This window comes from Uloborus diversus, chromosome 4, assembly GCF_026930045.1.
Source record: "Uloborus diversus isolate 005 chromosome 4, Udiv.v.3.1, whole genome shotgun sequence".
Taxonomy (NCBI): domain Eukaryota; kingdom Metazoa; phylum Arthropoda; class Arachnida; order Araneae; family Uloboridae; genus Uloborus; species Uloborus diversus.
Genome location: NC_072734.1, coordinates 115,958,919 through 115,981,908, shown reverse-complemented (window position 1 = coordinate 115,981,908; position 22,990 = coordinate 115,958,919). Strand labels below are relative to the sequence as shown.

The 22,990-nt window shown below is 32.5% G+C and overlaps 2 protein-coding genes across 2 annotated transcripts in view; one reads left to right on the top strand and one right to left on the bottom strand.

Moving 5' to 3' along the window:
* LOC129220513 (uncharacterized) overlaps positions 1-14,984 on the bottom strand; it is a 287,706-nt gene extending 272,722 nt beyond the window's left edge. The window contains exon 1 of the mRNA XM_054854940.1: positions 14,764-14,984. Within this exon, the coding sequence (XP_054710915.1) occupies positions 14,764-14,851 (88 nt within the window). The 5' untranslated portion in view covers positions 14,852-14,984. The remainder of the gene's footprint in view (positions 1-14,763) is intronic.
* A 7,039-nt stretch (positions 14,985-22,023) lies between these two features.
* On the top strand, positions 22,024-22,677 carry LOC129220780 (uncharacterized). Its single transcript, XM_054855209.1, has one exon. The coding sequence runs from the start codon at positions 22,024-22,026 to the stop codon at positions 22,675-22,677; it is 654 nt and encodes a 217-aa protein (XP_054711184.1).
* Positions 22,678-22,990: the final 313 nt, after the last annotated feature.

Genomic DNA, 22,990 nt, shown 5'->3' with positions numbered 1-22,990 from the left:
AAAACAGAAAATAAACAAATTGGATATGAGAACTCAACAAGGAGTCATGGTAGGATATGCGTTTCATACGAAAGGTTACAGAATTTGGGATCTCAAAAATCGCGAAGTGACAGAAACGCTGAATGTTAAATTCGATGAAAATAAATTCTGGACGACCCCGCCCCCCTCAGGAACGAGAAACAGAGGGACACAGTTTTATTTCACTACTGAGTAAATCTGAAGTAGGAGAAGAATATCCTGAAAATCATAAAATAGCATGTTGAGAATTAAATGGGTTAAAGCAAGTCCAAGGCAAAATAAAGAATACAGGGATAAGTATTATTCTATTGACACGACGGTTCTAAAGTCCGAATCGTGAAGCCGAGGTTTATTGTTCTGAAAATAACATTGAATTTGACATAAAATATTTTAATTTCACTTGTGATGATAATTCAAGAAAAGTATAGGATTTTTATGAAGATAGGGGGGGATAATTCAAGTATGCTAGAAGCTAACATTTCCGAGATTTAAATTTGGCAAAACGGAATGGCTCAAGAAATTCAGGTGATATGAGAAAGAAACGTTTACGTATTGGTTCCACTGAATGAAAGTTTTAGAAAGAAAAAATGGTACAGATGTTTTTTTTTATTTAAAAACGAATGAGCAGAATGAAATAACGCGCTTCAAGACCAGACTGGTAATTTTAAATACCCACCAGGTGGGGGGGGGGGGGTACTTTTCGAAAGTGTTTTCTCCAGTAATTTCCTTTCCTTTGATTGAGGCTTTCTTTTCAATTTTTGTGTATAAGCTACATTGAGTCCATTTCCATGTAGATGTTTGCAATGCGTATCTATATGCGGATGTAAAAGAGGAGATTTGTGAGACAACCTGAAAGGTTTGTTCGTCCCTGAAATCTAAATTTTGTCTGTAAATTGAATAAATCATTGTCATTCTGATACAGATTACGCCTCGAATCACGACGACCGGATTTCAATGGGGGGGGAGGGGGGCTTGTAGTGTTTTTGGATAGGGTACGAATAATATGGTGGTACATTCAAACAAAAATGCGTACAACTGTCAACGATGGAAGCGGAGTATATTTCAATTAGTGAATAATCTAAGGATGTGGGTTAAAGGAATTTTAAATCAATTGGCTACGAAAAGAGTTCAGAATTTTAGATTGTCACAGTACAGAGTACTATTAATCAATCTAGTTGCAATCGATTTTTCTAGTTCTGCAATAGAAAATTGCAGAACTAAGCAGATTGATGTGGGGTACTATTTCCTAAGGAATTTGATTGATAAAAATGAATTTGGAATACAATTTGATGAAACTAAAAATAATGTAGCTGATTGTTTTACAAAACCTTTCTCTAGGGAAAACTTACATAAAGCTTGAATTGCAATGACATATTTTTCTAGGGTTTTTTTTTTCTTTTTTTTTTGAAATGTTTCAATTATTCCATTATGTTTAAGTTATAATTTGTGCATACAAACGGATGGCCTGTAATATATTTCTATTTTTTTTTATTCATGTCTTAAAGTATTTCATTCCAGCCGCCTGAATTTCCTTCATCTAAATTTATTCACTAATGCAATATTATTTCTATGAGTTTAGTGGTACCAGAATTGAATGGGTGGTCTCATTTTATCAAGATGGCAATTCGTGGTTGTGTTCCGCTTGGAATTTCAAAGAAGCCTCTAGTCTGAACGATGTTGCAATGACTCACTTAGTGACATGAATGCCGGTAATGGAAGTTTATAAGTACCTTTTTCATTTATATTTTTATGTTTTAGGATGTAATTTGTAATCAAAAATGCTTTTGAGCTTTAGAGCGTTCTTAGCCACTAAAGCCTATCCTACGGTCTGTGTGCCATATTGGGCCCCTGAAGCTGATTTTTGTGTGCCCGTTGTCAGGTTTTATGTTACAATCAATAACTATGTATTGGAACAAGATAAACTAAATTTTGTTTTGATTTAAATGTGATGGATCATACAATTCATTTACGTCTGGGTTTTTTAAACTTGTAATTCAATATTGGTTTTTATGGGTAGTTGAAAAATATCATTTCAAGAATCACCGGAATATAGAAATTTCTGTTAGTGCTAAATTAAACGTAATTTATTTCATTATTTCATTATTTTTTTATTTTTATTTTCCAGTAAATTTTGGAGCACTGATTCTTTGTTTTTACATGTTAGTAAAATTGAAGGAACCAAATCAGAATGTTAAGTTCTTTATTATTTATTGTACGTATGTTTGTAAAAATTTAAAGAAACAAAATTTAAAGTCAACTTTATAATGAGAGCAACAATGAAGATTAGAGTTTAAAGTACGATGTATTACAGCGTATGAAACTTTCTTCGTATATTCAGACTTGTGACACTTATCAAACAAAATTATAGATTATTTTTATTGTAATGTAAATAAAAAGCAGTTATTTTGCAAATGTGAGCATATTTAAATTTACAGTTAAAAGAGTTGCGGTCTTCTGGCAAGCATTTCCAAGAAGGGAAGCATTGTTTACAGCAAGGACGGCGGGCCAAATGCGGACTTACAATTTCTTAATGATTAGAACTGGCAGTATCAGATTTAATCTATTTCTTGACATGTTTGTCGATTTATTCTTTTGTTTAAAACTTTCAACTTTTCTGATCGATTTTCACTTTTTACTGAATTGACTTTAACTAAGTCATCTTGATTTTGGGAATATAGAATTGTTTCTTCCGAGTTTCAGGTAAATTCTGAAAAACTTAAAGATAAATTGTCTAAATCCTATCAAAAGAAGTAGCACTTAAAAAAAAAAGCCGCCGGCGGATTAAATGGGGATATCGATAGCTGTTCAAAACGGGGGGGGAGGGCGTCCACATTTTAAAAGACATAAAATATAAATAAAACATCTTAAATTATGCTTAAATATTAAGACAGATATAAGATAGAATGCTCTTACGGTATTATTTTATTCCAACTCAAATGATTTTTTTATGCAGTTCCTTAGTACTTAGAAAAAAAGCTCCAAAAAATTAAATTTAAACAATATAATAACACAATTGTGGAATAAAATATATGAAACAAAAATATTTTAAAAAATTATAAGTAAAATATTTCATATTAAGTACAGAAATCTAAATTATTTTACATCACACATTGTTTCATATTCAGATTTCTAATAATGGGCAGCTGTCGAAAAAAAAAGAATATGAAGCTGGTATCAGTTGAACATAGCTCGAGCTGTTAACAAGTGTTGGAATGGAATATGAGTTAAAGAAAAAGAAAGAAAAAACATCTACGGTTTTCAGTGCTACTATAGCAACTCGGGGAGGGGGGGGGGGCTAAAAGAGGCTAGATACAGTATTCATTATTTTAAATGAATACCTCAATATTTCCCAATTGGTTGTCCTAAACGTCGACCTTGCTCCATTTTCTAAAAAAATAATTCTCTACCGCATCCTAATTATTGCTTTGAAGTAAACATATTGCAATCCAATAATCTGGAGCCTATTATAAGAAGAAACTAGTTTCAAGTTTTATTATCCTTAAGATATATATTCTCCCGATCACCAATCACTTCAGTTATCCGATCGAAAAAAATAAATATTACTCTTAATCAACGGTCTCCTATGTATTACAAAATCCTTCAAAACTACCGAAAGTTAGAAGGATTTTTTTTAATTGTATTTCAGAAACCAGTATAAGTCTATTTCATGACATGGAAGATAAAATGTAAGATTATGTTCTTTCTTTTTTATTTTTTGAGTTCTTATGTAAAGTATTCAGATTAGGTCTATTTCAATTAGACACTAATAAACCACCGTTTCAATTGCGTAGTTTCCAAATTGCTGCACAGCAGTTTTTTTTTTCTCCTTAAAACAACATATTTCGCACTTACTGGTTCCTGAAATAAACGATTCAATTACAATTTAGGTATATGTTAAGCGGTTTCAAAATAAAAGCAACTCCCAAGGCAATCTTAATTTCAGATCATTCAGAGTCATAATTTTAATTATTTTAGGGCGTATTTTTATACCTACGTAATTTGATTTTTCCATGAATGTTTTTTGGTGTCCACAAGTTTTATGAGATTCTAACAATTTTTATTTTGACAGATGCTTTCATGATATAAGGCCTAGTGATGGCACCTAAGTCGGCAAAGATGTCACAAAGAAGAATCAAGTTTGTAATGGAAAAATATTGGCCTTGAAAAAATTAGCATTCGGTTTTAAATGAATTTCTGCAATTTCACTGTAAAAACTACTAATCGATATTTATAGGTGATGTATACGAAATAAAATAATTTGGCAATTTTTAATGGTGTGAATGTTTTATTTTTTCTCATGAAAACAGTATAACATAATATAAAGTTATATAATTTTTGGAGTAGTAAAACCAATTTTTAACTTTAATACTAGTACTCATAAACCTGCAGATTTTATTATACCGAGTGAAAAATTGTTTGTTTAGTAGCTCTGGAATTTTAAACCGTCACATATTTATAGTTTTCATCTATGTAAACTTTAAAAGGTTAATAGGATAAAGTATTATTTAATCTATAATAATCAGTTTAGAATAAAAACCATTCTGTGCAGTCTAAATGCTGTATACTGCACATATGGTGTGAAATAAAATTAGTTTGCTACTAGTATTTCTCAAATAAAGTAGATCCAAATGCAACTTATAACATTAAAAAAAGAAGAAAACCATGAAAATATTCTGTTTTACCATAAAAGAAAAATAAATGCATATAATTGCATGCATCAAGTTAAAATAAACTTAAAGGTTTAATGGATTGCATATTGCAAAACATTTCTCACGTTATGCTGCACATTTTAGCATTACAATAATGCTGGAAGTGAAAAAAGTACTTTTAGTGAAGATATGATGTAGTATTTTCAGTTATATATAAAAAACCTTTCTCATTTTTACTACCTCCATGGATCAAAAAGTTTTGTTGTTGTAAAAAGCTATAACTATTCTTAAAGTAAAGCTTCAGACCATATTTTGCAATTTCCTTCAATTTGAAAACTTTTAAGTCTGCAATAGAGCTAAAAGTTTTTTGTAGAAATGAAAATGCACCACTTTTTCTTCTTTAACATGTGTTTATAAAATATTGAGATGGGGCATTGATTTATTTTGTGTACAAGGAAATTAATATCAATAAAACATATATTTAGCAGCAGTTAACTATTTCTATGAAAAAGTGTTTTATATTTCTTTATTTGTCGCTTTTCATAGCCTAAAACATTATTTTTGTTGTTGAAAAACTTAAGAAAAGGAACAGATTTCGTATGTAGGCTGATTTATACAACGTACATACAGACTCAATTGCTTTACTTTTCGATATTGTTCTTCAGCTGTAAAAGCAGTGATTTCGGCTATGAAAAGAGATAACGATAGGGTGAAAAACCCTTTTGCATAAAAATTGATAACTTTGTTTTATGGTTTACTGCTGTTAATTTTACTGTACAAATCATTTATAAAACCGTATACTACTGCTGCTTTTATGGCACAATTCAGTTGATTCCGCAGCATAATACTGCGAACTTTACAGTTTGATACTGTTGATTTTGCAGGGCAATTCCGTTACAAAACAGTATATAACTGTTAATTTTACATATTATCTCTGTTAAATTAACAGGTCAAGTCATTCCTAAAACAGTATATTACTGCTGATTTTACAGTTTGAAACTGTAAGTTTTACAGATCAGTTTTATTAAAAAGCAGTATATTACTGCTAATTTTACAGTTTGATACTGTAAGTTTTACAGGGCAGTTTTATTAAAAAGCAGTATATTACTGCTAATTTTACAGTTTGATACTGTAAGTTTTACAGGGCAGTTCTATTAAAAAGCAGTATATTACTGCTAATTTTACAGTTTATCGCTGTAAATTTCACAGTAAAAGTCTGCTATAAAACAGTATATTACTGCAAATTTTACAGTTTAGAATTGTAATTTTTGCAGTTTTTCTTTGGAATGCGAGCTGCCAGTATTTTACTGTAAAAACAACAGCTTTTTTTTTGCAGTGTACATCAGTAAAAATATTGTAAATATAGATAATGACTTTCAAATATGAAAAAAAGGGATGTTTTTGTAAGCATCTCAATCTAAAAATGCATTGACGAAGAGTATATTTGGCGAATAAAACAAAAACAATTTAGCAGTGCCTTACAGTGTGAAATTAATCATTTTTGAATAGGAGCTGTGCATAAGTCCAAATATAAATGATGTCACACTTTAATCAAAAAAAAAAAAAAAAAAAAGATCAACCCCCTTTTCTTTCCTTTATTTGTCAAATGATACGCTGTTTTTTATAATATTGTTATAAAAGAATGTCACACTTCGTGTCATCACCTCTATTCCTCTTCTCACAAACTCAGTTTTACAAACCCCACTCCCTCTCAAAACGTGACACCATTTGCTGGCGGTCTCCAACTACTCTAGTTTGTTGATAACCAATACAAAAGATACTGCATTGGAGATTCATTTTAAAAATTACCAACATTTTTAACGCTTTTATAACGTAGATAATATTGCTAGTTATCCAAAAGCAAGCACCAAATTTGGCATCAGCGAAATTTATAGTCAACTTGGTTATCTAACTCCAAGCTAAAGCCTGCCAATAGGTCGTCAAGCTATCGCCAATAAATGATATTACCCATTTCTGTATAACAATTAGCTTAAGCATGAACAAAATGGATATGTATCTTGTTCAGATCATACTTTTTGTTTTTTGGTACACATGAGCGTGCGAACAGCCGAAACAAAATACAAAAGCAGTTACATTTTCTGGGAATTATTTTTTCTTATAACGATCCCAGCACTTCTGTATTATTAACTTGTGTGTAAGGACTAATACGAAACTTTCCGAAAATGGAGTGCCTATTTCAATGACTAACGTACATGAGCAAATGTAACCATGTGTTTTTTAACTTCTTTTACAATAAACTACAGTTGTTTGTTGTAGTAATAGATGCAAATTAACTCATAGTTGCATATAGCCAAAATTTCAAAATATGCCAAAGATGTGTAGAGATCTCGAAAAAAAAACTCCTATATACATAAAATAATTGACTGTAAGCACACAGGTGAGCAAAATAAACTTTTATTTTTTTCAACGGGCAAGGCCGTGCGGGTACCCCTAGTAAATAAATAACAAAACAACAATTGTGTGTACAAAAAAGTAAGAAATAAAAGTTCTCCCTGAAATACGAAGCATTAAATTAAAAACAAATGAGAAAAAAACAATAAGTTTTCTTTTCTATTTCAGAAGAAACGAAATTTCTCGCTTTTCATTTCGATCCTTTTAAGAGAACGAAGTTCAGAATCAATCTCCAAGACTTTCGCTCTCAGATATTTCAAGACAATTGCATGTGTTACGAAACTTTTCTTCTGCTCTTCTTTTCGATTTCACGCTAAAAGACTTCTTTTTTTTCTGTTATTCGATAAAATCCTCTTTTCCGTGTGATTTACTTTATACACAATTTGTTTCTAAATTACTTTAGCCAAATATGTAAGATCAAAACTTCGATGAATCTATGATTTAAAAAGACTGTCGCATAACGCTGGAAAAATTTTGATTTTAAGAGTTAGATAAAACCCTCGTTAATTAAATATATTTGTTCGGGTATATTCTTTTTAAAACTGCTGTGAGCAAAAGTGTTTACTCAGAAAACGTTACACGTGTGTGTGTTTTTTTTTTTTGTGTGTGTGTGTGTGTGCGTGTCTTAGAAATGAAACATCTAGAAAAGTGTACAAATCTTCAATTATTAATTGATACTGAAGCAATAACTGGGTAAAATTCAAAGCTTTCCATGCAAAAGAATCACTTTAAATACGGTATAATGTTAGTGACATAACCTCTTGGACTGTTCCATAAATTAAATTTAAAAAAAAATTCATAAGCAGATTGAATTTTTTTTGATATTAATCACGTCTTGTTCCTTTAGGAGGCAAGCTCTGTTGAAGTTTTAATTTTGTTGGAATTATCCCTGAACTCCAAAAAAAAACCTGCACACTTTGGAACACTCTGTTTCAGAAAAAGTGGTCGCAATGTGTGAATGCGTACTATGACGTGTCCTGGATGCGGTCCGTCAGAATGAAAGCATTAAACAAGTGTACCAAATTTGTTCTGGATACTGCACCTGGTAAGTTAACACACGGATCCACACAACAGATGGTTTGTCAACACATTTAAAAACGCATTTGGTTACATTTAGGCACCCTTGTGAGATCATTGCTTTCTTTGCTGCAACGATGATGTCTAGATATAGATTGGTTGTTTGTACTGTATGAATACACTATAACATTTAACAAGTAGGAAACTCAAACAATTTCTGCGAAGATACAAGTATTAGTAAGTATTGACGTCGAGATCAAGATCTGCTGGAACTGTTTTCATCTGGTTTTTGGAATATTTTTAACGTAAGTTACATATTTGTATTAATATTCTTTACATTATGCGAAAGTTAGCATTTGCCAAACGTTGAGCTTCGTATTTTGCTTTAAATAAACTTTTATTCATGATACTGTTTAAGTTGTAGAACTGAATAACTAAGTTTAAAAATTATGCAATTCTAATTCTCATGTTTGGTCATTGATTATGATTTGAACAAAAGTTCCCAACATTTATATCGCCACCACGATGCTCTACTTGGGGGAAGGGCATCTCAATGCATTTTTTATTATGCCTTGTGTCTATTAAAAATCTAAGAAGGTTTTATCTGTGATTTTTTTTCATACATTTTAATAATTATCTTTTCTTTTAACAAACATTCAGGAGATTCTACATTGTTAATTTTTGAAAGTTTATTACGTTTGTTTGTTAACAAACCTGGTGGCCGAGCGTCTTGTACATCTTTATTTGACTGAAAAGGCCGGAAAAGAATATCGCTGTGTGGCACAGCGTCTTACAATGAGTTCAGTGAAGCAAACGCCTATTACTTCCAAAACTACAGTTTATACTACTGGTTTTTGTCTTAGCAGACTCCAATCAACCCTTCATACTTTTAACAACATCTTCTTCAGAGATTCTCTGTGGATATCAAATACATGAATTAAACAAACTATGGGCTTGTCCACATTAAGGACTAATGTCATATTAAACTAACGTACCCTAAATATGAAAAATAAATAAATGAATGAAATAAAAACGCTTTAAATGCATTATCCTAGTAAGAACGTCAAAAAAGTTGTGCACATTTTTAACTAATATATTTTAAATTTTTTTTAGTTAATCATTGAGCATAGTTTCAGGGTATTTACCAATTAATCAATGAATTCCTTCGGGAACTCATGGGTCTATTTGGTAAAATAATTTCAAAACAAAAGGAGGAAATGCGTTTTTTTTTTTTTTTTTTGAGCAATCCATATGAATGCATTTATTTTCCTTTTCTTGGTAGAAGAAGTTAAATGAAACAAATTTCTTCCCTAAAACTAGCTTCAGATATTGCCTATAGTAAATACATTAAATTTTAGAAATCCAAAATATTATTAAAGGTGCAAAAATCTGACAATACATATTGGATTTAATCAATCCTTTATTGTTCTTATGATCTGTTATGTATACAGGTTTATAATTTAGTATTATACAGCCATACAACAATACAAGAATATAACAATAGTATTCTAAAGCCCAAGTCATATAACCTGTCAATCATGCCAGTTTCAAAAATTTCAGACTGGTGCAGTTCACAGTAAAATTTTTCAAGAATGACTTGTTATTGTATTTAGTTTTGTGGATTAAATAGAGGAACTTAATTTAGAAAGCTTAATTCGAAGTTCTTCTTAAAACGCTACTTGAGCTTATTTTTAACATTAATACAGTACAATATGTTAGTATATCGGAAAAAATGTACTTCAATCGTTGTATAAATACATTTAGAAATGGTACTCAGAAGCAAAGGAGTGACAAGATTAAACATGCGTAAATAACTACTGCAGATGGGAGGACAACCATTGAAATTTGGGGAACTTTACTACATTACACGATAATTCAGCGTTCACCGTTCCTGCCAGTCAAAATGGTTAAATCGGTTGGATGGAATCCTGAAGACAGTTCTGCGTTTTTTTTTTCTTTTCTTTTTTTTTTCTTTCTTTTTTTTTTTTTTTTTTTGAGCAATCACGATTGCTAATTGTTTTTATTTGACCGTCCTTGATGTTGTGGTTCCTTTTTCAGCTTGGACCAGGGGCCTCTGCAGCACCGCCGACCCATCGGCTTCTGCAGGGTTGCCTCCTCTGGTCCTGATCACCGTCCCCCGGAATCCGATGGCGTGCATGTCCTACACACACGCGCGCGCTCATACACACTCTCTCACACACGCGCGTGACTTTACACACATACACGCTGACACACACACACCCACCGTAACACACATACACTCACGCCTACGTGCAAACATGCAAGTCTACGCACACACGCACGCCTGCACACACACAACTATACACACGTAACCACCCGGGAGGAGGGGTAGGCTTGAGGGGACAGAAGCCGTTTCTAGAAACAATAACTCCAATGAGTAGGGTCCTGTCAAAACTTGTGATTGCGAAAAACATAATTTGAATCCAAAATTTCAGAATTCAAATAAGTTTTTTTTTTTAATTCAGATCAAAAGCAAAACAGAGCATGAACCAGCATTCCCAAAGAAGTCATTATTCCTCGCCAGAGAGAGAGCACCTACGATTTGGGAAGGGAACATTGAAAAATTTGTGGATCATGACACGTTTAAGGAGAATAAGCCGCCATTAACGTACACGGATGATCTTTGACCGACAGACGTCATCCCTTGTTGTCACACTAGGTGTTAGGGGGTCATCGACAGTTGTTTTATCAAGTGTAATTATTTAGAAAGACGAAAAAAAATCTGTTTTATGATTTGAACTTTGATCGCGTTTTATTAGAATTTCTTCTTTGTCTAACCTCAGTTTCTTGATCTATTCACTACCAATAAACCCACAGCGTATTTCAAACCAAATAATAATTGTAAGTATAATAATAATAATTAAACAGCTGTTGCACATAAAAACGGTATAAAATAGTAATAATAGAGACTAAAGTAAATCTAAAAATGCTTCACTTCGAGTTATTTTTAAAACGACAGAAAGGTTTTAATGGTAATAAAACATTTCTTTAACTAATAAAATGCAATTGAATGTCAACCATATAACAACATGCTTCACGAAATCAGAAACGTTCTGTAACGTGAACTAAATGTAACCATGTAGGATTCAGACCTGGGAAATAAGATTTTATCCAGAAATATATAGCAGTTACAGTAGCTCGTAGAAAATAGAACATATTGAAAAAAATATTGAAAAAATGCAAACTTTTAAATTTGAAGTTTTAAATAAAAATGTTTAATATAATTAGATATAAGTCAGTCCAAAAGAAATCCTTATAACACACAAAATTTCGAGATGTATTAGATTATGCAAGATGATATCATACTGTGCATGAGTAGATAAAATAAGGTCAAATTTTGAGAAAAAAAATTAGAATCTGTGAATTTATTTTCAAAGTATTACATAAATTAATATAAAAATATATGTAGTGCTTACTTTTTAGTTTTTAATTCTTTCTAGATATTTCGGCAAAAATTACCTTTTTAATCATTTCAAAGTTTTTTTTTGACTATTTAAGATTGTTAAATTTTAGGATATTTTTTATTCAAAGATAAAACAATGTAAACTAGTAAATCCCTATACACTTGCGTCATGATTGTTCAACAGTTAAATGATCTTTCGTCTGTAATAAAATGGTTGTTAGGTTAAAAATTCCTTCTTTTTCTTTTATTAAAAGGAACGTTTAATATTAAGAAAGTTCTCACTAAACTCCTTATCAGAAAAAAAAATCAATTACATTTTAGCAGATTAAGTTATTATACATATAATGTTGTGAAACATGGATAAAGTAAATTTTAAGACGCATTTAATTTTGTGCATTTGACAATTTCACAACTTCTTCCCCTTTAAGCGTAGATATAAAAACGAACAAAACATCCTCCACTTAAAATATAAAAACTAAAATATTTCCTTACTGTAAAAAACTGATGTTGAGCCTTAAAAAAAGGTATTACTTTAATTAGTGAAGAAGTTGTTGAAGGATTTTATTCAATTGCTCGGTTAGGTAAAAAGTCACATCTAAGTGAATTTTTTTTATCCATGTTATTTTTTTATAAATTTACTCGAGTGGCATACTTTAAACGATGTCCTTAACAGAAGGAATTAAAATGCGTAATGCAATTATTCCAACTTATCAGTGAAGATTTATAACATTTTTTTAATTGTGCTTTATGCGGCAAATTTAATTCCAAAAATCATCAAAGGTGTAGCAGATTTTTTTTTTCGATGTGGATGTGGCTAGGTTAAGTCCTTTTCTATAGTTGAAAAGCAACATTCCAGAAATTCGAAGGGGGCTAGATCCCCAAATTCCTCCTTCTACATGCTTCACTGAAAATTATTATATTTAATTCGATACAAAAATCCGAATTAAACTGTTGATTTTTTTTGGAAACCAATAACTTTTAAACATTTAGTTATCAGACATAAACTACCTATAAAATAACTTTATTTTAGATTTCAAAAATACGACTGGGAAAGGTTGAAGCAAGGTTGTGCTCAAAGACATTGTCATAACATTTTCTTTAATTTGAAGTTTTAAAATTTTTCCAACGTATCATTTAGTAAGATCTCAATGCACATCATTTGTTTTTTCAACAATTTTGAACTTTTCTATTTGTGTTTCACCTAAAGCTTTGAATATATAACAGTCTATACAAAATAAATGTGGGTGGAATGGTTCTTAAAACAATTCTTCTACATGAAAAACCGCAACGTCTTACTTGGGTTTTAAATGAAAATAATTATATACTTTAAAGTGTCTATGCATTTATTCAATACTGAATAGAAAGGTTAACTTATTTGAAAGAAAAATAGCCATTAATTCTAATTAGCTTTAAATAATGATAGTTACTAACCTAAGTGTATACTTATTTTAACGCTACATTTGTTGGGTTAGTCGATTTTATTCCAATAACTACAATTTACTAACAACTGACAAAAATGCAAATTATCTCTAATAATATACTAAAATTCAAAAAATATATATTATTAATTTTTAGCACATATGATGCAGTGAGAAGCAAAGGGATGTAAGCGGACGATTTAAAGTTTCGAGTAAATCGTGTTTAAAGTGCACATCCAGGTATGCTCTCCTTAAAAAACAATTTCTAAACCATGTTGTACAGCAGTGCCGGCCAGGGCTACTAGTAACATCTCTTGCTCCTAAACGGAGGAGAGGTCCACCTACCATTTGTACTGGCTATGTCCAAATTTTTAATTTTATCCTTTACATCCCTTTTCTTCTCAGTGCCTCCTATGTTAAACAGTTATTTTTATACAGTGGAGTCTTGAAAATCCGAATCTTGAAAGTTCGAGGTTCCGTCTAATCCGAGGTACTTCATTTATATTTTAAGTTACATTTTTAGTAGCTAAAAATAGATTTTCATTAACATATGAAAACAGAAATACTTTGCTGCTGTAAAACTTATTGACCACATACAGTATAAGAAAAAAATACATTGAGATGTTAGTTATGTATGGGTTGTCTTGCACAAATAAATGCGTAATGATATCGAGAAAAAAATAGGTTAAAATTTGTCACTAAGCAATTAAAAGGAAATTTAAGTTGAAAAGTTCCTCCTCTTTATGTCTTCCAATTTGTGTAAATTTTAAATATGGAAACATTTTCCGGATATTCCGAGCTTTCACTAATCTGCTGAGCCCCAAATACCTCGAATTTTCGAGACTCCACTGTATATATAGCGATAACAAAGTAAAAGTCGACGAAAAAGAAACAGAAGCTACAAGAATGACTTATTAGCTTAAACAGTTTGCATTTAACTGGTTTTACATCATCATTTACAAAATCATTTCGATATTTATGGAAGGTGATTTTTGCTAATCTCCCAAGCAAAGGAAAGTTCACATTAATGCTATTGCACATTGTGCGGCAGTGACATTGCTGTGGAGGCTTCGCACCTCAGTGAATACCTAGAAGTGTCAGGAAATATATGTGATACACGCTGGAAGGCCACAGAAAAACTACAGGAACTACAGACTGATTGACCCTTTTAATTTCTTTCTTGTTCTCACATTTTACCCTTTGGTATGTTATTCTTTTGAAATCTCTCAATTTTAACTTTTTACATTTTATATTTGTACATTTTTGGATTTCAGTTGTTGATATTTTACCTTGTTACATTTTACATTTTACGCCCTGATTACTTCTCTTTATGTGTTTGTGCTGAGTGTGCAATCTATGCGAATCTATCACTTTAGTCAATGATTTTTTTTTCTCATTTTGCATTTTATATTTTTACAATTTCTAAATTTTGCCGTTTTACATTTAAACATTTTTATATTTCACCTTTTTATATTTTACTTTGTCTCATTTTACATTTTACGCCCCGATTACCTCTCTTCATATGTTTGTGCTGAGTGCGCTATCTATGCTCACTCTAGTCAAGGAATTTTCTATGTTCATTGGCAACTAAAAAAAAGCAAAACAAAAAAATGCGGCGTACTTCATGTTTTCCATGTAGTTATGAAAATTTTATAATCATTTCATGATCGAACATTTAAAACGAATAATCAAGGTCTTTGAAATAAATGCTGAAAAAAAAAGTACTTGAAAGACAGTTCTCAAAACACAAAATTAAAAAAAAAAAAAACTTTCTAAAGGAGCAACATATTAAGTATTTCATTTATGAAAATAGATTAAAATTTACCTTTAGAAGATACTTCACCACACAGCCAAAACAGTATTTCCAAGCACAATATGCACCTCTCCACAACTCGCTTTATGTGCGAAGACATTTCCTTTTATGATTTACACAGCATCAGCATTATAAATAACAGAGTTCACTGCGGCACTGCGTTTTGTTTTACCAAAGAGACTGTACATATGCTCTCTTCTCTGACAGTCGACAAAAGGAATGTTTAAAGTATCCTTTTCCTCCTGAATCAAACACATATAATGAAATTTCAAGTTAGTTATATTCCGAAAAATTTTATGTATTGTGTAGTATTGTTGTTTTTTAGTAAAAAAATCTATTTGAGTTAACAATAGCGTTGCCACTTGCGCCAGTCATAAAATTTTTATCGAAACACAAGTGTTTTTTCCGATATATTTTGTAAAACAGGCGTGGTTTATTTCATAAAATGAAAGTATATTATCATAAGTAAAATACTCGATTCAAAAGTTTATGAAATGTATGTAGTCATTAAAGATGGTTTTTATTTTTATTCATATATTCTTCGACTTGTAGTCATGCAGCTTTTTTATTTCATTAAAAACACCTATGTAATTCTTGCCTTCAAAGAAAATCAAAAAGACAAATTTTTAAATAAAAAAATCCACTTTTAGGCACACTGCCATTAACTGTAAAACTTTCATTCGTAAAGTATTTACCCTAAATATTAAATGTTAAGCTACTTTAGAAAGTTTTAGCATTAGTATGACCTTTTTGCTCTGTCTTCAGTGAAAGGTTAAAAAAATTCAGTTGTTTTCAATGAAAACAACTTACTCTTTTAGAAATGCACAGAAAAACCGAGGAAAAACTATTCGTAAATATTTCCACTTTTCTAATTCACATTTTGTTTTAATCCATTTCTAAAATAAAAATCAAGTACGTGTTTCAAACGTAAAGATCTAAAATACTTAAAAAATTATTCATATTAAAACACAAAACTACTTGAGAAATTTCACTGTGCACCCAATAAAACACCGCTGTCACGTGTAAGCTTAGTCAAGTATTTTGAAATGTAATCCATAGTCACGTCACAAACACAAAAGGAAGAAAGAAATCCAAACGAAACAGATCACAGCAATCACACGCATTAACCAGTCAGTAAAATGAAAGGTTCCAGATCACTCTCTCTATCTCACCGAAAAGTTAAAGGCAACTCAGTGGCGCGTGTGGATAGGCATTAAACGGGAAATGCAGGCGAATGGCGTTTACCCCCTTCTTTATATACCCGGACTCCGGCAGAGCAAGCTCCGGTCGGTTTCTTGAGGGGCGCATGCGCCGCCCCTTGTGTGATTCTCGTACTTTTTCCCCTTCTTCTTTTGCGTCGGGATGGGTCACGTTGGGCGGGGTGGGGCGGATCCAGATCTCCCCTGAAGCGAAAAAAGGGCTGGTGGAAGAATGTTGGTGCAAAAAATTGACTGACACAATCGAAAGTTGGAAAGAAGCACGTTGCGATAGCTTTTCCTCTTCGATGACTTTGAATGTGCATTTTGTGACTGTTTTCTTTTCATTTGTAGCATTCAGGGTATATAATGTGGACATACATATTAACATCAATGCCACGATATGTGTTAAAATCCTAAAAAACTAGTCGTTCTAAAAAATGTTTTGAGGCTGCCCTTTATGTTTTTCTCTTCAAAATTCTTAGACAATAGAAAACTTCAATATATTAAACGGCTTACTTCTTCAAGTAGGTTCTAGCAAAGCTCAGAAATCCCAGTTCAGAAATGCATATAGGGAAAAGTGGGGCAAAGTGAAATGGTTAAGATGACTGAGTTTTTTTTAAATGAAGAAATCGGAAATTTGCTTTGCAAATTACAGTACATAAAGAAAGAATATTGTATTTTTTTAATGAAACCTGCGTTGAAACAGTATCTATTATTTTTGGCAGTAAATATGAATCTTCAAAAAAAAAAAAAAAAGACATTTTTCGCTCTTTTTTTTTTCAAGGGGCAAAGTGTAAAATGAAATATTTTTCTAATGAAATATTTTCTATCCGATTATAAAACATATTTTTGGTCAAAAGAGTCAGTAAATAAAAGGTTGAATGAATAAATGAAAAGATAATGAAGCAACAAACGAATAATTAAATGAATAAATCAATTAATATATGAAGAAAAATGAATGAGCGAGTAAAATAACGAATGAATAAGAAAATATGTGAATGAATGAATAAATAAATGAATTACTGAATAAAGGAATGTAAATGAATTAATTAGTAAATGAAAACGTTAGTGATTTATAATAAATGTTTAAGTGAGTAAATGAAACAAACTATTTCACTTTGCCCCATCCACTTTGCCCCGTATGTCCTTGACTATTTGCACAATTTATTAGAAAGGCAAATAAGCTTAATATTAATTAAATTAATATGGCATTGAATATTAGGAGGTCTCAATTAATATTTAAAATGTTAATAACAAGTACTTTATCATTTCATAGTAGGAAAAATAATTTTTGACTTACAGCAAAATATTACAATATGAGTATCCATTTTTTAGAATTGCCTGTATTACCAAATGCTTCGGCGATATTTTTTTCCTGACTTGAATCGACTACATATGGTACTACATAGTCAAACTAATGCCAGATAGGTGGAGCTAAAAACAGAGTAAATATTTCACTTTGCCCCATGTTCCCCTACTAGTAGAGTAATTATATTCGCATGGTAGTTTTAAGCAGTAGAAAGAGATTAATTTGATGCCAATATTTAACTAATTATTCTATCAAATAAAAAAAAGAAAGACAATTTGAAAGAAATACTACTTTGGTTTTTACTTTTCAAAGCCAATATAAGCAGAATGGTTGGTACATCATTAAATATGGACAGTGAAGTATCTGAAATAATAATCTTAAAAGCTTGTACACTTCATTGCCACAGTTATCTTAAAAGTTCTATAGAGCATGATTTCATTTATATACGGTGCTATAAAAATTAAAATCTGTCGTAAAATATATTTGAATGTACTAAAGAGAGAATTATCGGTGTAAGTCCCACAAAAGTTGCAGACAAGGGCGTTCTTAAATGAGTTTAACTATAATGGTATACAACTGAGAAATGTAACACTATCCTTATTTTCCTAAATAAAAATATTTTAAACTCTTTATAAACTACTTATGTACAAAGAATTTATACTGAACTAAAGATTAAAGGGATGGTCTTTAAAAAATATATCTGCTGGTGGTAATCATTAAAATAGATTAAAAATCTTCAAAAACCAGGAGCACGATCTGTCGCACCATTGTCGAGAGAATGTCACACCAAAAATGCTCAGTATTGAGTAGTACAGGAATCGTGCCAAACATCGGCATGCAGGTACTCAGAGAGTTTCAAGAGATTTAAATAATGTCTGAAGTATTATTAGATGTAATGTTGCAGTTTACATAAGGATAAACGCATGTTTGTACTCTATATTCACTTGTATAAAAATCAACATATTTTTTATTGGTTCAACAATGTGGAGAGCGCCCCCTTTTACTTTAAATAGTAACACAGTTCTTCCCAGCTCTAGTTCCTTCACATAACAATCAAAAATATTTTAAATCTTGCCAATATTTTAACAATGGATATTCCCTTTCCTAATTTTTCATTTTAAGATTAGATTTAAAAAAATGACACTGAACAATCAATAAAATTAAAGCAAGAAATAACAACGTCAAAAAGCACAAACTACAGATTACTGCAGACACGTGTTTCGGCGTTATTGTGAACGCCTTTTTCAATGCAAAAAAAAAGAGTATGAACTAGGGCAGCCAGAACTTACTTTCTGGGGAGAGTGCGGGAGTTTGGCATAACAGTCTACACATATAGGCTACGTATTTGGACTGGCAATATTTGTTCAAAGTATGGACTCTTGGGGAGTTTTGATTCCACGCCACTGGCTACATACCTTTTATTCGGAACCGTGATCGGCGATTCTGGATGCTCCTTTCCAGGGAGTCACATAAATGCTCATTTGTGGCTATAAATGCACATAGTTGAATAATGAAAAAACAAGAAGGAATTTTAAAGAACATAGTAACGCATTTTTTAGCCGATAGATAACCAGATCTCTTTTTTCCATTTTTCAAATGAAAGGTCTCAAAGACAGGTGACATTTTATTAAAATTGACAAGTTTAGCCAGAAATGAAGATTATGAAAACGGTGAAAAGGATGTCAATATCCTTTCATGTTTACGAATCTTCACTGACTGTTAAAATATCAATTTCATGCTAAACTTAGTGATTTTTTTTTTTTTTTTTTTTGAAAATGTTGCTCAACTTTAAGATCCTATATTTCAATAATGGGGGAACGAGGGCAAATGAGCAATGCTTCAGACAACGTGTGTCACTGTACTCTTTCAATTACAACGTATTTGATTTAATCTATTTTTCCATTTTTACTCGACCGTATATTTTCCTGACAACCCACTTACAAAGAATATTTAACAAAAACACATCTTAATGATCGATAACGTTCTAAAGGTTCGATCTTCGTTGTTGTTGTTAAAAATACCACTCGGTTCACCGAGCCCGAGTAGCTATTGCTAGTCGATTTAAGTCAGGTAAGGGACATCTTCCGTTTTAACGAGCATCGTTTGAGTAGAATTCCCTTAGCTCAGACAGCACACGATAGATGGAATCACTATTTATCAACATTTCAAATTCTAGAACCGAACCATAAGCCTTACAACGCCTGGTTCGGCATCCTCAGAGGTTTATTTTTGCTAGGAAGACTTTATGACTACGACATATGATGACTTACCCCAGTCATCAACAGTGAACACGAAGGATCTTCGACCAGCTGGCATCGAGGCCCGAACTCTCCAGAAATGAGCTCGACACCTTACCGATCAGACCACCTAAGGACATATTAATTGTTTTTTTAAAAATGATTTTAAACATGCGATTGCTTGCTGTACAGCTGCTGCAAATTTACTGACAGCCAAACAAAACATGGCACTACTGAAATTCGCTGTGCACTGTAAAAAAAATCCGAAACGTTACTGAGTATTTCCGTGTCACGTTTTGCGATTTCAATGGTTTTTATCCACTTCTTGGAAATATCAAGTCTCATTGTCAAAACGTTTCCTGAATTGTTACGAGTTGTCCGAATGCAGACTTCTCACTGGTGTGAAAAATATTTTTAACTCCCAGTTTAAAGATTAACTGAGCGTGTTTATAAAGTTTATCGGCTTCAGCTAGATTACGATCTGTCCTTGTTGATTGTTGATTAAAACACCCAAAGGGTGCGATAAGTACGGACTACATTGCTTTGCAACAATTACAAGCGAGTAAAAATCTCGTTACTTACTTGCAATTCTGACTTAGCTTTGACCCTGTTTGCTATACTGCTTTCCCGATCGTACTTGCTGCTCCCCTAATCTACTCCAAGACATTTCGAATTGGGATATTTTACCTGATGGCTCTCAAAGTGATCACACATACATTCGTACAAGATTCGACTTTAATCTCCTCACCAGCCTTTACAACCGATTCAAAACTTCCCACGGCCATTATCAAAAGTTTGGTAACCTCATTCGTCAGTGGCTATTAGCACACCCTTTCCACGTTGTTCACGATAAAGCTCCCTTTAACAGATACATCTCTGAATTTATTCCCTTTATCCAATCTTCAATGAGTAAATGCTTTAAGAATATCACCATTAAAAGCAACAACCTGAAACTTCACTGGTGGAACAGTGAGTTGAAGACTCAAAAATCAAAAATTAAAGCCCTTCGAAGACTGTACAACAGGGCACAGGATCTCGAAAAGAAGGACATCTTAATCAAAATCAAGAAAGAGAACGCAAACTACAAAAAGAATATTGTCAATGCAAAACTTGATGCATGGAAGAATTTCTGCGCTACCTGCACAGCTCCTTACGGTATGCCATTCAGAATTGCCTTTAAAGGCCTTCGTACAAGATTTAACCGTCTCGCAACGCAAAACTTCCTGTCATGTTTTGACAATATCGTCAAGAGCAATTTCTGCGTCAATACGGGTGCCATAAACATTTTTGACTTCCCTTCATCATCTAGTGAACAAGATTACTGTTATCAAGTGTCATACATTCATCCTATTCAAATTTCTAATATTATCCACTCTTTTTCTACTAAAAAAGCAGCAGGACCTGACGGTATAGACTTCAACATCATTCGTTTCCTCTACAATAAATTCCCGGACCTCATCCAGTTTATCTTTAATTCATGTATAAAATTCAAGTTATTCCCTCCTATTTTCAACGATTCTATGATTGTCTTTATCCCTAAAGATGAAGGACCTTTCTGATGCAACAAACTACAGGCGAATTTCTCTTATCAATTGTTTTGGGAAAATCTTGGAAAGGATTATCGTGCAGAATATTTACAGTAATATATTAAGCAATCCCATCCTCTCCACAAAACAATTTGGATTCGTGAAGGGGAAATCCATTATAGACGCACTTCAAAGCATTAAGGATAAAATTACTGAACTCAGAGTCGGCGGCCTTCATTACTTTTGACATCACCAGTGTATTCAACTCAATAGAATACCACACTCTTTTTGAAGAATTTCTAAAGTATGACATTGATCCTACGTTTACTTCTCTCATTTTTCAATCCATTACAAATAGACATTTTAAAATATGGACACCAGGACACTCTGCTTCCTACACGCTTCTGAAAGGATGCTCACAAGGATCTTGTTTGAGCCCTCTTCTCTGGAATATTCTTACCAATATCCTTCTCAACTACCAATTTCCTCAAAATGTTTATGTGCAAGCATACGCGGACGACATAGCTTTCCTTGTCTCCGGGACAGCCAGAAAGTGCCTTGAAGACACTGCGAAGATTTCCTTCGAACTGTTTAATTCCTGGATCTCCAAATTGAATCTTTCTATTGCACACTCAAAGACCTCCGCCCTGCTATTCGGCAAACAAACCAACTCTTAACATATTCAGTATAACCATTCCATAAAACTTAAAAGGGCACCTACAATCAAGATTGGCGAACACTCTATTCGTTTCAAAGACTCTCTTAAATATCTGGGCGTTATTTTTGATCAAAATCTTAATTTTATCCAGCACCTCTATCACCTACGGACAAAATCCCATTCCGCCCTCCAAAAATGTTGTCGAGTTTCAAGTCTTAAAGGCTATCTTTCTTCTACTATTTTAAAATATATTTACAACAACGTCATCTCTAAGATAATTGATTATGCAAGTGGCATCTGGTTTGACAGTGTTCCTAGATCATTTTACAGGCTTCTGCCTTCAATGCAAAGGCCCTTTCTTCTCAAAATTGCTAAATGTTTCATATCAGTATCAACTGATGCCCTCAATGTTCTCACCGGTATTCCTCATCTCCACGTCCATTTGAAATACACCGCTATCACTTTCAAAACTAAAAGACTCCGCATCAACTCAGTTTTGAACGACCATACCCTTCAAGCAGATGATTACGAATTAACTTCAAGGAATCAACATAACTACAACAGCAATCTTCACCAATTTATTCTTCCGCTCACTATCACTGAATCAAATGACGATTTTACTATTAATATTTATACGGATAGCTCCAAGACAGATGCAGGTACAGCATGCGCTTTCATCGCTATGAAGGAAATGGACATTATATTTTCAAGTTCTAAGACCCTTCGTCCAAACAACTCTGCTTTTCAGGCCGAAATCCAAGCCATACATCTCGCCATTGATTGGATTCAAGATCATTTCTCTATGGATCACTTTGCTAACAATAAATTCCACATTAGGTCCGATAGCTTATCGGCCATCAAAGCCCTCCTCAACTATGAACCCAAGTCCATGGTCATTTTTCAACTCCAGTCTAAATTAATTAATCTCCGTCATATTGTCTCTATCTCCTGGATAAAAGGCCACTCCAACAATAGCGGAAACGACTTTGCCGACTAACTCGCTAAAATGCCACTAACTCAGCCACTGACCTCATTACTCCCTTCCCAATGAATCAACTCACAAAAGACATCAATCAATTTCTCCTCAAAGACTGGCAATCATACTGGGACCATTCATCTAATGGTCGCTGGACGTATGATTTTTTCAACACTGTCTCTTTGTCTCGACTCCAATAGTTCTCCCTTAAACCAAATCACCATTAACCATGAGCTTACCCATTCGTACCTCCACACAAGAAACCTCCTTGAATCTCCCTACTGCATTTGTGGGGAACTTGGAGACTTTGAGCACTTCTTCTTCCACTGCAGAT